Source organism: Ovis canadensis, chromosome 3 (assembly GCF_042477335.2).
Source record: "Ovis canadensis isolate MfBH-ARS-UI-01 breed Bighorn chromosome 3, ARS-UI_OviCan_v2, whole genome shotgun sequence".
Lineage (NCBI taxonomy): Eukaryota > Metazoa > Chordata > Mammalia > Artiodactyla > Bovidae > Ovis > Ovis canadensis.
In genome coordinates this window covers 33,462,950-33,477,068 of record NC_091247.1, presented here as the reverse complement: position 1 = coordinate 33,477,068, position 14,119 = coordinate 33,462,950, and the positions used below count along the sequence as shown (strand labels likewise).

The 14,119-nt window shown below is 47.9% G+C and overlaps 1 protein-coding gene across 1 annotated transcript in view; it reads left to right on the top strand.

Annotated features, from left to right (window-relative positions):
* Nucleotides 1–12,492, top strand: part of HADHA (hydroxyacyl-CoA dehydrogenase trifunctional multienzyme complex subunit alpha) — a 44,653-nt gene extending 32,161 nt beyond the window's left edge. The window contains exons 13-20 of the mRNA XM_069582822.1: nucleotides 734–905; nucleotides 5,567–5,653; nucleotides 8,415–8,555; nucleotides 9,203–9,271; nucleotides 10,047–10,242; nucleotides 10,935–11,049; nucleotides 11,725–11,870; nucleotides 11,958–12,492. Of these exons, the coding sequence (XP_069438923.1) occupies nucleotides 734–905; nucleotides 5,567–5,653; nucleotides 8,415–8,555; nucleotides 9,203–9,271; nucleotides 10,047–10,242; nucleotides 10,935–11,049; nucleotides 11,725–11,870; nucleotides 11,958–12,103 (1,072 nt within the window). The 3' untranslated portion in view covers nucleotides 12,104–12,492. The remainder of the gene's footprint in view (nucleotides 1–733; nucleotides 906–5,566; nucleotides 5,654–8,414; nucleotides 8,556–9,202; nucleotides 9,272–10,046; nucleotides 10,243–10,934; nucleotides 11,050–11,724; nucleotides 11,871–11,957) is intronic.
* The last annotated feature ends 1,627 nt before the right edge of the window (nucleotides 12,493–14,119 follow it).

The window sequence follows — 14,119 nt, the reverse complement described above, 5'->3', positions numbered from 1 at the left end:
TACCACATGGCTTTTTCTTTTGGTTAAGGAAACTAATGAATGGATTGCAGCTTCATTCTTAATTCAGAGGAAAACTCTAGATCATTTATTCTGAAAGTGTGGTCAGGGTGAAACCTAAGAGAGCCTGTTTTCCTTGGCAATAAAAACAATCAGTTCAGTGTCTGAGTAGCAGGAATCTTGTTTAGCTCTCTGGGGAAGAAGAAATGAGTTAATGTTTTATGTAATCAATATACTGTGCTACTAGGTACTGACCAGGAAATGGATTAAGAATATAAGACGTAATGCAGGGTCTCTGTCCTCCAGTAGATCACAGTTACAGAATAACAAAATGATATGGAAGCAAGTATAAACTCATGTGGTCTCGGACCCGTGTTGGCTGTCTCCCCTGTCATAGGTAGAGAATGACTCAAGCTGCTTTTTTGTTTGCCATTCTGGTGTTCATGTTTACTCCTCTTGGCAGATTTAGCTGTTTTATGCAGGCTGGGCATTAGAGGCATCTTGTAGTAGGAAGGCTGGATGTGAGAGTCAGCCTGTCTGAATCTTAGTACCCTCCCTTAACAAGTCCGTCTGAGCTTCTTTGAGCAGCTCAGCCCCCTCAAAATGGGAGGGGCATAGCTAACCTCGCTGAATTGGTAGAAAATACACGGTACACTTTCTGGCCCATGGACACTCAGTAAATATTAGTTTCCTGTTCTCCCACTCCGACTAGAGATGTGTTTTGTTTTGTTTCCAGACTGAATGATAAAGTGAAGAAGAAAACACTAACATCATTTGAAAGGGATGCCATGTTCAGCAACTTGATTGGGCAGCTTGATTACCGGGGTTTTGAAAAGGCCGACATGGTGATTGAAGCCGTTTTTGAGGACCTCAGCCTTAAGCACAGAGTGCTGAAGGAGACAGAAGCGGTGAGTACGGGGCCTGTGGTGCTGACTCCTCGTGCAGTGAGTGGAGAACACAGACACGGGGTTCTTTAAAAGAACGACAGGAAACTCGTGGTTCTGTTCTTAGGGCCCAAACATAAGGGGTTTTGTTTGTTTCTTTGAGGGGGGTGGATGGGAGAAGGTAAAGTAGCTTTATTTTCTTTGCCAGGCAAAAGGGAATACAGCAGGCTCCACAGCAGTTTTGAGGTGCCCCGCAAAGCTGTGTCCCCCCAGACATAAGTTTTTACATGAACCTGTGCACACTGTGTGTAAAGATCAAATCAAAGTCCTCAGAGAAGACGCACAAGTATCTTATTAACTGAAGCACAGAGTTCGTTAGGCTGACGTTGGAGTTCAGTCACCCAGACATACACAGATAACCTCATGGACTGTAGCCCGACGTCTTCGCATTTCGGGTTGGCGGCAAGCTACAGCTCAACTAATTCAGGTCTAGGCAGCAGAGGAAATAGGGAAGAAACACTCTCCAGGCAGGATTCAGATGCTCATTTAGTGGTCTCGAGTCCACATGCTGCGCACAGTCAGCTCTTGAGATGGGATGACATGAACAAAACAAGTATTTAAACCAGGTGGTGTAAAGGAGGAGGAGAGAAGATGTGGCAGTACTCCAGGCGAGAGGTGGAACCAGGGCCTGGACTAGCCTACGGTGAAGTAAACAGAGTGGAGGTCCGTAAACGGTGTACATAAAGCGGCACTGGCTTGGCAACATGCCAGGTGTCTCAAGTAGTGGGCTGTGCTCCTAGGACTCCTGCCACTGGAGGACAATGTCCGCTCTACTCAAGACCGCGGGTTTAGAAACCAAAGAGCAGCAGCTCCTGCTGGGACCAATTCCACTTGTGAAACACACATTCCAAAGTCTTCTCTTTAGACAGAGAGCAATGGAGATTCAGCTGCAGGAGAATATTCAGAAGAGCAGGGTCGGTGTGAGTCCTCTCTGTCCTGAGGTGGCCCTGCCCCAGAGATGTATACCCAGTGTTTCTGGGGCTTTGGGGGGCACCCCAGCAGGCACTGGAGGGAAGGCTGAGGGGTGGCAAAAGTAGACACAGCCATTCACCACTGAAAGAGCATTTGCCACCTGATGGGATGATGGTGTTTGCTTCCAGAAAATCAGGGCTTGGGAGGATCTGTGTGTAGAGAAGTTTGTTAGGTTTAGCAGTTGAGAAGCCAGTGATCATGGAAAAGAAGAAAGAGGGATAAGATCAGGAGACGTACAGGCTGTAAACAAATCAGTACAGTACTTCAAGCCAAAGTGTAAAGCTTAAGGGAGAAGAGAAAGGAAAGAGAGAGAAAAGCGAAGGGGTTTCCTGTGTCCATGCATGCCACAGAGGGAAGGCACTGGGGAAAAGGCAGCAGACAGAGATAAGAAAGGGAGGTGCCGGGTCCAGCCCCAGTGGATCCAGGGAATTTGAAGTGGAGATGGCATTGGCGTCTGAGGAATTAATTGCTTAATTAAAGATATGGAGGGAGATTAGAAAGAAATAGTGTAGTAGGAAAATAAGTAGAGAAAAGAGGCTGAATAACTTGGTTTACGTGGAAAACCAATAAAGTTCCAAGACAAGGAACTTGCACCATCTACGTAGGCCACAGGCGCCTGCTTGAATAGCAGAGGGTGCCCCGCCTTGGGCTCCCTCTCTCGTGGGTCTTAGAAGCCAGGGCAGACAAGTAGACACGGTGAGCCTCCACGCTCCAGGTGGGAATTTAGCCAGAAAAGGGAGAAAAGAACAACATGGGGGAGCCAAGCATCGGTGCCAGACCCACAACTTTATTTTCAAAAGCAGCTTATATACCCCAAGTTGTACATAAAGAAATAATGGAATATGCAGAGTTATGCAGGGGCAGCAGTCCTAACCCTTATTGAGACCAGGCTTTCTTTTTGCATACCTTCCCGTATACAAAAGGTCCCAGCTGGTTTTACATCATCTTCTGGCCAAGTGAAAGTGAAGTCGCCCAGTTGTGTCCAACTCTTTGTGACCCCATGGACTAGTAGCCTACCAGGCTCCTCCCTCCATGGGATTCTCCAGGCAAGAGTACTAGAGTGGGTTGCCACTTCCTTCTCCAGGGGATCTTCCCAACCCAGGGATCAAACCCTGGTCTCCCGCATTCCAGGCAGACGCTTTAACCTCTGAGCCACCGGGGAAGTCCCAAGGAGGCCTGTTAACATTTTTATGGCTCTTTTCCTAGATAAATGTCTATCAACCAGAAAACTCTTTTTCCCTAGAAGTGTTTTTTCTTTAATCTGCATCATCCTCAAAGTACTAAATAAACTTACATTCCTGTAGAACAAAGGTGCAGTGGGTTATAACAAGAAAGTACTTAACTCAAAGATCTAATGTTGCTAATACCAGGTCTACTACCTGTTTTTTCTACATGCCAACTATATCTACAAATAAAAGATATGAAAATTTGGCAGCAAGTATTGGCTCAACAAATGAAACCCTTAATCAGTCCTAGTCTAATGATTTTGACTCCTCGGAAGCCCCTTCATTCCTAGGATGTTTTAAGCTTCCTGTGCCTCTCACAGTTGGGAGGCCGCAAACAATCATATGCACAGCTGTAAGAGTCCGGCAGGCAGGCTAGAAAGCCATCAGAGGGGGTTTTGGATTGAAACACTCTTATTATGCCCAGGAGACTTATCTAAAAGCTGTAAATTAACTTTTTCCAGAAAAAGGTGGTGGGGGGACAGCCCCCTGTTAATGTCAGAAGAGTAGGTGGAAAGCATAACACAGTAAAGCAGGCAGACTCTGGTCTTGGGGGTAGATGCTCGAAAATTTCCAGGGGGACCCCTGAGGCTCGATCCTGCCTTTGCGTATGCCGAGCCTCCTTCCTCATGACCTTTGCCATGGGTGGCGTTCCTCACGCTGGCTCCCTTCAGGGAGGGTGTTCAGGGAGTCATGAACTTCTAGCCGATAGTAAGAAAAGAGTAGGAAGATGATTGCCAAACGTAAAGTCCAAGATGTCATGTATGTTGTGGATATTTATGTAATAAATCAGTGGCCTTTACCTCTTTAGTGAAGCTAGTGAAATCATCTAAGGTAGGAGATATTCAGAGAAGTTCTTCAGAAAGAGTAGAAAAGAGCAAGGTCCAGAACAGAGCTATCTTTAGAACATCAAAGAATTTCAGGTGCAAGACCTTTAGGAGAGCCTCAGATCCTGGGCTCTGCTTTCTTTATAGGCAAACGGTAAAGCTGAGTCCACCGAGTGTTCTTCAGGGATTCAAAATTTCATTTCTTTCCTCTCGACAGAGCTAAAGAAACTCCCTCCTTTGATATCTTCATAATCCGTATCTCCAGACCCCTCACTGTCTCAGTCATTTCTTCTGTTGTCTTCATCATGTCTCAGCGTTCTCTTGGCATGTGAGAAACCACCACAGACCCCCACAAATCACCGTGACCTTTTCACAGTTCTGCAGTTAGGGCAGGGCTCCAAGAGGCAGCTGGCCCTTAACTCCAGGTGGCTTCCCAGTGGGGACACTTGTGAGACTGCATTCAGCAGAAAGCTTATTGGGGCCCCTCCCTCTCCCCATGGCCTGTCCTCACTTAGTGGCTGAACCAGAACTTCTCTGCAGCATGGCTGCCGGCATCCAAGAGAGCAGAGCAAAAGCCATTGGGCTTCACTAGGCGAGCCCTGCAACTGGCAGAGTCACTTCTGCTGCTTTCCATTGGTGAAAGCGCATCACAGGCCAGGCCAGGTTTCAGGGGAGGGGAAGGAGACTCCCCCTCTGGATGCAAAGAGACACACATGTACCAGGAGGAACATATTGTTGCCAGCCATCTTTGGGGACATTGGTTTGCTCTTCATAGAGAATTTTACCATCAACATTAGACACTATACCACTAATGACACAGCTTGAGCCTATGTTAGCTTTCTGCCCATCGGGCTCTACTTTTGATTTACATTATTTTTTTGATTAAATTAGATCATGGGGAACTTCCCCAGTGGTCCAGCGGCTAAGACTCCACACTCCTAATGCAGACGGCCCAGGTTCAGTCCCTGGTCAGGGAACTAGATCCCACATTCTGCAACTAAGACCCAGTGCAACCAAATAAAAATAATAAAAAATAAATAAGATCATGGGCTCTATACACAATTTTACTGCCAAGCCAGGTTTTGCCCATTAGATGCCTACTTTTTTTCCTCTTTCTTCATTTTCATAAAATCCTAATACAGTCCTTTATCTTTATCCTCATTATAATTGGTCTTTTTTATACCCATTGTTTCAGTGTATCAAATGTATCTTGAACCTTGAGTCTCAGCTCTGATGTTAGGATTCTGCCTGCCCAGATTTGCACAAGTTTGACAGGTGTGCCTTCCATGTTTTTCATCCAACCTTCTGAATAAAAGTGTGAATAAGTCAAGATTGTGGGCAGAATGCTGAGACAGTCTACATTAGAAACTATTCCCCGGTTCAGTAAAGCTAAGTTAATAGTATTCTTGTACTGTAGATATAATTATAGTGGTGTGCCATTTCTGAGTATCACACATGTAACATGAAGTAGGCATGCACGTTATGGTTTATTCTTACAATGATGAGGATGGCAGAAGCCCAGGTGTCGCTCATTGACTTTGCTTTTGGCTGTCGTCACCTCCTGGGCCTACCTGACACATTGTTAAATGCTCTTCTCCTGCAGGTGATTCCAGATCACTGTGTCTTTGCCAGCAACACATCTGCTCTTCCAATCGGTGAGATTGCTACTGTCAGTAAAAGACCTGAGAAGGTAAATTCTGAGCAGAGGAAAATTCTGAAATGTTTTGCTGCTTCAGACTCACTGATGAAGGCTTAGAACATGAGAAGGGAGAGGTATGGATTATAAAGTGGGTGAGGGTGATGATGTAGTCCCAGAAACTGGTCACAGAAAAGCTAGTAACATGACCAGTGTGAGATGAAGAAACAAGTAAAGTACAACTAAAATATACCTTATAGATGATTTGCATTCTTAATGGGAATTATTATTCAGGCTTAGACTATAAAAGCTACCTTTTTTTACAGTTGGGTATTGAAAGCCAGGCTCTAAAACAAGAGATGCTCCAAAAATAACACTTGAGTTACAGAGCATTTTCTGGTGGCTGTCTGGAATGGGTTTGGTTCCCACTGGGGACCCAGAAATGGAAGATCTCGGGGTGCAGTCAGGGTGTGTCCATACATAGGTTTGCTTAGAGCTTCTCCCCAGGACAGGAGAGGGGTAGGTGTAGAAGCACTTCACTGTGAATGTTTGAAACAGTACCTGAAAATTTATCTTTGAGCTTCTGCTCTCTACCAGAGAAATCAAGTGCAGTCATTCAAGGAGAAAAAAACAGTTCACCTCTCTGGAGGATAGCAGTTAGCCTCAGCTAACCAGAACCAGCCAGAAGTCAGCAGGAAATATAAAAGGCCTTTAAACAGCCATAACTGTTAATACAAAGTCCATGTGCTCAAAATCTAAAAGTCTATTGATTGCTGTTCTAATAGCTTGCTGACACAGGGTCATCTTATTTCCCAGCATGCAGCAGATTAGAGGCCATGTGGGCCTGATAGAGGCAGGCTCAGTAATAGCAGGAGGAGGTTGCAGGAAGAAGTAGCAGCTGTGAGTGTGGCCCTGCGGGAAGACACCAGACACAAGGTCAAGGCAGATCTCGCCACGTCGTAACCACTCGCAGCAGCTGCTCAGCACTGAGGCAGCAGAGGAGACCCTGATCTTGTGTCTGTGATGCTAACCTGTCCTTCTCCCCCATGGAGCGGAACAAGCAGCACACTTTGTGTTCCTCACCCCCCAGAGACCTTGAGCTTTTGTCTTCTGCTTGCCTGTGTCATGCATGTAAGAGTAAGGCCATGGTGGGCCAAGCAGGGCGACCAGCCATCTCGACATGCCCAGGACACAGGCCCTCCAGTACTCCACCTGGGAAGTAGTCTACCTGGGCAGGTCCCAGAAGTCTCGGACAGAGGTGGTCACCTTTTGGCACAGCTTTTTTGAGCGATGTAAATAGGTTTTGCCTGGGGTAGTGATGGCATGGGTAGATACACTGTTATCAGAACTTATCAAACTGAGCACTTTTAAGGTCTGTGCATTTCATTGTATATAAATTACACATAGTAAAGGCGAACTCCTTTTGCTCAGGAGTATAGACTGAATCAGGTCCTATTTTTTAAAGTATTTTAGACGGAAGTAGAAGAATAATTTAGAGGTTAAAAGTAACTTTGGGATTGATAAGTTGGTGTGACGTTTCAGTGACCTGTGCGTCACACAATGGGACGTGGGCAGGCTGTGGAGACAGGCCCACCTTGATGGAGTCCCACCCTGCTATTTACTAACTGACCCTGAGCTACTAATACTAACCTCCTGATTAAGCTTTCTTCCTCATCTAGATAATTAGACTAGTTCACAGTGTTGTAATGGATTACATGTAAAGAATAAATGGTAAATGTACTAGTGAACAGTGGATAGTAAGCAGTCAGTCAATGGTGGATATTAGTTATAGGTAAAGTAGGGGACAAGGGCAAATCTATGAATTAATGGATAGACTTCTGTCATAATTTAGTTGTGAAGACTGCCTAAATGTTATTATTGAGGCTGTTGTCAAGTTTTAGCATGTATCAGAATCACCTGGAGGGATTCTTAAACACAGATCTGGGCCCTGCCCCTAGAGTACCTCATTCAGTAGGTCTGGGGAGGGCCTGAGAATTCGCAGTTCTAACATTGCCAGGCGATGCTAGTGCTGCTGGTCCGGGTACTTGACTTTGAGAATCACTGGTTTAGTGACACTTGAGGGAATTTGAGTGTTGAGAAATGTTATTTAAACCCAGGGCAGTCATCCCTCTGTGTCCTTGGGGGATTCGTTCTGGATCCCCAAGTCCCTTATGGAAATAGTGTAGCACAGGGAATTCAGTTACAATACAGAATACAGATACAGGATACAGATACAATTCTGTATCCTCAGGTTTCACATCCAAGGATTCAGACCAATTGGTTGAATCAGATTCAGCCAGTTGGATTGTATTTTGGCTGAACCTGTATGTGCAAAATCTGTGAATGGGAAGGGCAGACAATATCCTGGTGGTGAGACCCATCTGTGTAAAATCTAGATGCATCTCTGACAGTCCAGCATATTAAGTGATTCTGCCTGTCTCCCCCCACCCGTTAAAAAGTGGACCCTCTCACCCAAACCATCATCATTAATATAATTGGAACCCTCACTCATTCTTTCCCAATAAATCTAATTTGGCCTTTAGCTGTGGGTTTGGCATTAATTGTGGATAAGATCCATTGCCCTCGGTGAAAAGCCCTAGAAGCAAATGGAAGAGAATTTTGGGTAGCTCGCCCATGAACATACTGGACTCTTAATCAAAGAACCATGAAACCAAACCATTTGACCATATCAAGCCAGTATTCCCTTACTACAACAGCCTTTCTCTGCAGTGCTTTCCTAGCAAAAAAAAAGAACCCTAATAAGTTTCCCCCTCAAGAGTTCTTAAGTCTGGCAGTGTTTCGTCCCTCTTGCCAGGTGATCGGCATGCACTACTTCTCTCCCGTGGACAAGATGCAGCTGCTGGAGATTATCACAACTGAGAAGACTTCGAAGGACACAACTGCCTCTGCTGTAGATGTCGGCCTCAGACAAGGGAAGGTCATCATTGTGGTTAAGGTGAGGAACTGTGGATCAGAGCAGCAGATTCAGAAAAGTGCCATGAAAACTCCTTATATGTATGTCCAGGCTTCTTGGTGACTCTTCAGGGCAAATAGATCAGCCTTTGATATGACTGGGCTTCCCTGGTGGCCCAGATGGTAAAGCATCTGCCTGCAATGCGGAAGACCCAGGTTCTGATCCCTGGGTCAGGAAGATCCCCTGGAAAAGGAAATGGCAACCCACTCCAGTACTCTTGCCTGGAAAATTCCGTGGACCGAGGAGCCTGATAGGCTACAGTCCATGGTGTCACAAAGAGTCAGAAATGACTGAGCGACTTCACTTTCTTTCTTTCTTTGATATGATTTTCCCTTGGTCATCTACAGTACGGACAGTGGTGCAACTACTGCTGAGTCGGGGTCTGGGACACGGCGGGTTCTCCCAACTATTCCAGACCTTGCAGGTGATGTGAGACTATCTCCTGTCCTCTTGGAATCAAACTAGGCTGCCCCTGGCTCTGGCTTGTGCAGTTCAATATTAAGGATTCTGACTGAGATTATAAATCACCTTGAATTTTGAAATGGTTCCTGGGGAAGGGAGGCCGCTTTCCGACTCAGGCAGTGCCCTCAACCGAGGGGCCCATGAGCTCGTGTTCTCTCGCTTTGCAGGATGGACCTGGCTTCTATACCACCAGGTGTCTCACACCCATGATGTCTGAAGTCATCAGAATTCTCCAGGTTGGTATCACTCTCAGAATGTTGGAGGCATCTTCCACTCCTGAAACTAGTTTTCCAGACTGGTAATATCAAGATGAAGAGCAGACTTCCTTCTAATACACTAACTCCTGGCTTTTCTCCAGGAAGGCCTTTTGCTGCCCTTCCATTCCACCCACTGCTGGGACATCATGGGCGAAAATGGGCAGAATTTAGCTCTGCTCCCCTAGTGTCCTCCCTGCTGCAGTCACCCGGAGCCCTCCCGACATGCTCTATGTGCTGTTTCTGCACCCTCATCCAGAACAGGACCCATTTTGGTCTGATTGGTGCTGTACCTGCTTCTGCCACACACAGACCCTTCTGGTAGCCGTCCAGGTTGGTCAGTGGCAGAAAGGGCGTGGCCACACTCGCCAGGCTCCCATTAGACTCAGGGATCACAGGCCACTGCAGCCCTGCTCCTCGGTGATGTCTCTTCCCTCAGGGTAGGGAACCTTACCACATCTGGCGTGGAATCTCGGTATTTTTGAGATTCAGGATTGCAAACAAGAAAGAAATGAATAACTTGTTCCTGTCTAGACTTCCTCTGAATGCCATAGGTTAGGAAAGGCTCACTCTCTCCTGGGGCGCTCCAGCCTCTTTGTGCTTCCCTCTGTGTATCAGTCCCAGTCCTGGGTCTGACCTGGCAGCACCCAAAAGAGAAGTGGGCACAACACCAGGCTGATTCTGGGAGCAGCACGGGGTGCCCTTAGGGGAGTCTGGGACACCCTTCCCTGAGGCCCTGGGTTTGCTGCCCATCCAGGAAGGAGTTGGCCCTAAGAAGCTGGACTCCCTGACCACGAGCTTCGGCTTCCCTGTGGGTGCCGCTACACTGGTGGATGAAGTTGGTGTGGATGTCGCAAAACACGTGGCAGAAAATCTCGGCAAAGAGTTTGGGGAGCGGTTTGCAGGTGGAAGCCTGGAAATGCTGCAGCAGATGATATCCAAGGGCTTCCTGGGTGAGTAGCCTCAGAGAAACGGAACTAGCACCATGAGTAACGGTCCCTGCAACCCAAGCTACAGAGGGCCAGGTGGAAGAGTATATTTTCTCAACAGAGCCCACTGTCATAGGGAATTTAAAAATGATTTCATGACAGCCTCTTCTTAGGCTAGGCCTGTAGATTATGGACAAAAGGTGGAACTCTGGCCTCCTGAGGCTCTGCCATTGCCCACGCAATGCAAGATTGACAGGCATTTCATCCTACCCACAGCCTCTGCTACACCCATGGTACTGCAGGAGCCCTGCCTCCAGGCTTTCCATGTTCTCTGACCACCTGTGTGGAGAAAGTAAACCTCTGAGTATGTAATTGAGGCCCACCAGAGAGGTGGCTTTCTCTCTTGGTAAAGTAGCAACAAAATCAACACTAGGACCTGGATGTCTGAGGGCCTGGTACTGCAGGTGTGGACATTAACACTCGCCTACACAGCCTTTCCCACCCAGGTACCCAGATTTCCAAGCTCTGAGAAACATAAGCTCTTTTTTCCTTCTCTGCCAGCTCTTCTGACAAATACTAATTTCTGGAGTAGGCTAGATCTACAAATTCAGGAGTGTGGAAGAGAGGCTAGGGCTTTCTAGTAGACTAGCAGAGAAGAGAATTCTCAGTGCTGAGCTCTGAGAAATCATAACTGTCCCTTTTCTTGCTTCTTTTAGGTCGCAAGTCTGGGAAAGGCTTTTACATCTACCAGGAGGGTGTGAAGAATAAGAATTTGAATTCTGACATGGACAGTATTTTGGCAAGTCTGAAGATGCCTTCTCAGCCTGACGTGTAAGTTCAGTTGAGGGCCTATCAGTGTGGAAGTGTATTTCTCACCAGCCCAAAGCTTCTTGGACCCTCCACAGTCCTTTTTTTTATATGATCACCATAGGTGATCAGAGAAAACATTCCTGATTCTTAACACTTTCTGCCTTTCCACATTCCACCTCATTTTCTACCAGACATCAGGGTAAGGACTGCAGCCAAGCCTTGGGAAGACATCTGGATAAGCCATCCCTCTGAGGGTGCCAGAAAGCAACTAGAAAGTTCTCCTGGGCTTGCTCAACCTGCACACCGTTCACCGTCCCCTATAGTCAGTACCTGCTGATACCAGGACACACTGTCTGCCCTGCAGGGCCTGTTCTCAGTTCTCATTTCCAGTTAATCAGGGCAGGCAGCTCTCCACTGTCCTTTTCCAAGGGTGGCTCCTTCTCTAGAGGCAGAAGTTCATTAGGGCTGGCCCAAGTGCCAGCAGAGAAGGAAATGGCAACCTGCTCCAGTATTCTTGCCTGGCGAATCCCACGGACAGAGGAGCCCAGCAGTCCATGGTGTCACAAAGAGTTAGACATGACTGAGCAACTAGCACCCGAACTCCAGTAGCACCAGCCCTCACTCTCATTCCGTGCCAGGGCCCCTACATCCTCCCCTTGACTCTTCCTCTCCCTGAATGTCTCTCCTTGTTGGTAGCTCCTCAGATGAAGACATCCAGTACCGCCTAGTGACCAGGTTTGTGAATGAAGCCATCCTGTGCCTGCAGGAAGGGGTCTTGGCCACGCCCACAGAGGGAGACATCGGTGCGGTCTTTGGGCTTGGCTTCCCCCCGTGTCTTGGAGGTCAGTCTTGCAAGTCAAAAAGGTAGCTTACTTCACCCCAGAGCTTGTTTCGCTTCTCCTTCAACAAAACCCTCTTTCTGCATTCAGGGCCCTTCCACTTTGTGGATCTGTACGGGGCACAGAAAATAGTGGACCGGCTCCGGAAGTACGAGGCTGTCTATGGAAAACAGTTCACCCCGTGTCAGCTGCTTGTGGACCATGCCAACAACCCTAACAAGAAGTTCTACCAATGAGCAGGCCCTGTCCCCTGCCCACTCGCCCACTAACACCAACCATGGCAGCACTGTTTCTCAACAGAGTGGCATCTAGATTTATCAGAGTGACCAGAAGGAAGACAAACTCTGGCACCGGGTATGTGCCTTGATCAAAGTGCCTTTAGCTAGGACATCTCTCCCTCCCAGCTAGGTCGGGCTGTGATGTAGTTTGTACTTCCTGTTGGAAGGTGGAACCCTCTGTATGCACCAACTTATAAGCCCTGAGGCCTAGGGTGGCAGTGTTTCTGGAGCCATCCTTGTTGCCTGCTCCTCCCGAGAGGCCAGTGGTGGTCACTGGTGGCCAGTGGTGGTGAGGACAAGTTTGCACCCAGCCAGATACTTAACAATAAAAATCAAACTTTTTGTCAGTCTGACTGCCCATTGCCTTCTCTTCTGCCGTTGCCCTTGTGGTGTAACCCCCTTTCCTTCAAAGAGTAAGCTGGAATAAAGCGCTATGCTCTGGGGTAGGAATGTGTTGGGAGCTTGAAGCAGCACCTTAAGAGAGAAATTGCGGTGATGGAGAATGGCCTTCGATCCCTGGGTCTGGAAGATCTCCTGGAGGGAGGGCACAGCAACTCACTCCAGTATTCTTGCCTGGAGAATCCTCAGGAACAAAGGAGCCTAGTGGGCTACAATCCATAGGGTCGCAAAGAGTTGGACACAACTGAAGTGACTTAGCATGCATGCACGCACATGTAAAGGCTTTGGCTGGGCTTCTGCTTACAGCGGGGAAGAGTCCTGGCTAAACCAAGCAGTAGGAGAGGTATGGAAGGCCAGCGTGTGAGAGAGACCCCTTTTCCCAAACTGTATATCCTCAGTGGACAGTTTTACCCAATTCCTTTCTTGGTATAACTCATTCTTGTGCGTGCTCAGAATGTTTATGCAACATTGGTATTAGGCAGTTGTTCAGTTGCTAAGTCGTGTTCGACTCTTTGTGACCACACAGACTGTAGCATGCCAGGCCTCCCTGTCCCTGTCTCCCAGAGTTTGCCCAAGTTCATGTCCTTTGAATCGGTGATGCTATCCAACCCTCTCATCCTCTGCGCTAGGCAGAGGAGGTAACGCTTTCCTGGTCAGTGCATCCTGCACATCTCAGCTGCCCCAGAGCACAGAAGGTAGGCAATGCCCAAATGCCTACCACCGCCTGCACTCGACTGACACCTCCACTCTTGCCCGCCCTCTGGTGGAGTAAGTTCCTGCACTTGTATTCTGGCAGAAACAGTGCCCAGTTCAGGTAAACAGCTCTGGAGCCCCTCTCTGGGTCTGGCAGAAGGATCCACTGAATGTATAGAATTGTAATTCAGGTCCCATCATGCTGCACCATCCTGACTTGGAGATGTCACCGATCCCTCCTACCTCTGCTCCAGCTGTGAACACTTCAGTATCCCTCCCTGGTCCCAGTTCTGCTGTGGGGACCAGCAAGTGGGGAGTTCAGCCCCAGCTCTATTGAACACTCAACAGTTGGCTGCTAGGAAGCCAGACTCTTAACACCAAGGCATCTCTGAGTTGGAGTTTTCAGGTGACCCACAGAAGGTAGAGAACTGATCCTCTACACCAAGGCCAGTAACAGGCTTCTGGGGGTGGGGGCGGCAGTGTCAGGGCAAGGGTCTGAGCAGCCTCAAGGCAGGCGTTTGGACAAGACAGGAAATTAAACCTGGGTAGGAGCATGGGTATCTGAAGTATGATCTTTCCACCCAGCAGCCCTAACTGTGCTGTGCTTGTCACTCAGTCGTGTCCGACTGACCCCATGGACTGTATGTAGCCCGCCAGGCTCCTCTGTCGATGGGATTTCCTAGGCAAGAATACTGGAGTGGATCCATTTCCTTCTCCAGGGGATCTTTCAAACCCAGGTCTCCCGCATTACCGGTGGATTCTTTACCATCTGAGCCACCAGGGAAGCCCAATACCGGAGTATGGGTAGCCTATCCCTTCTCCAGGGGATCTTCCAGACCCAGGAACTGAACCAAGGTCTCCTGCATTGCGGGCAGATTTTTT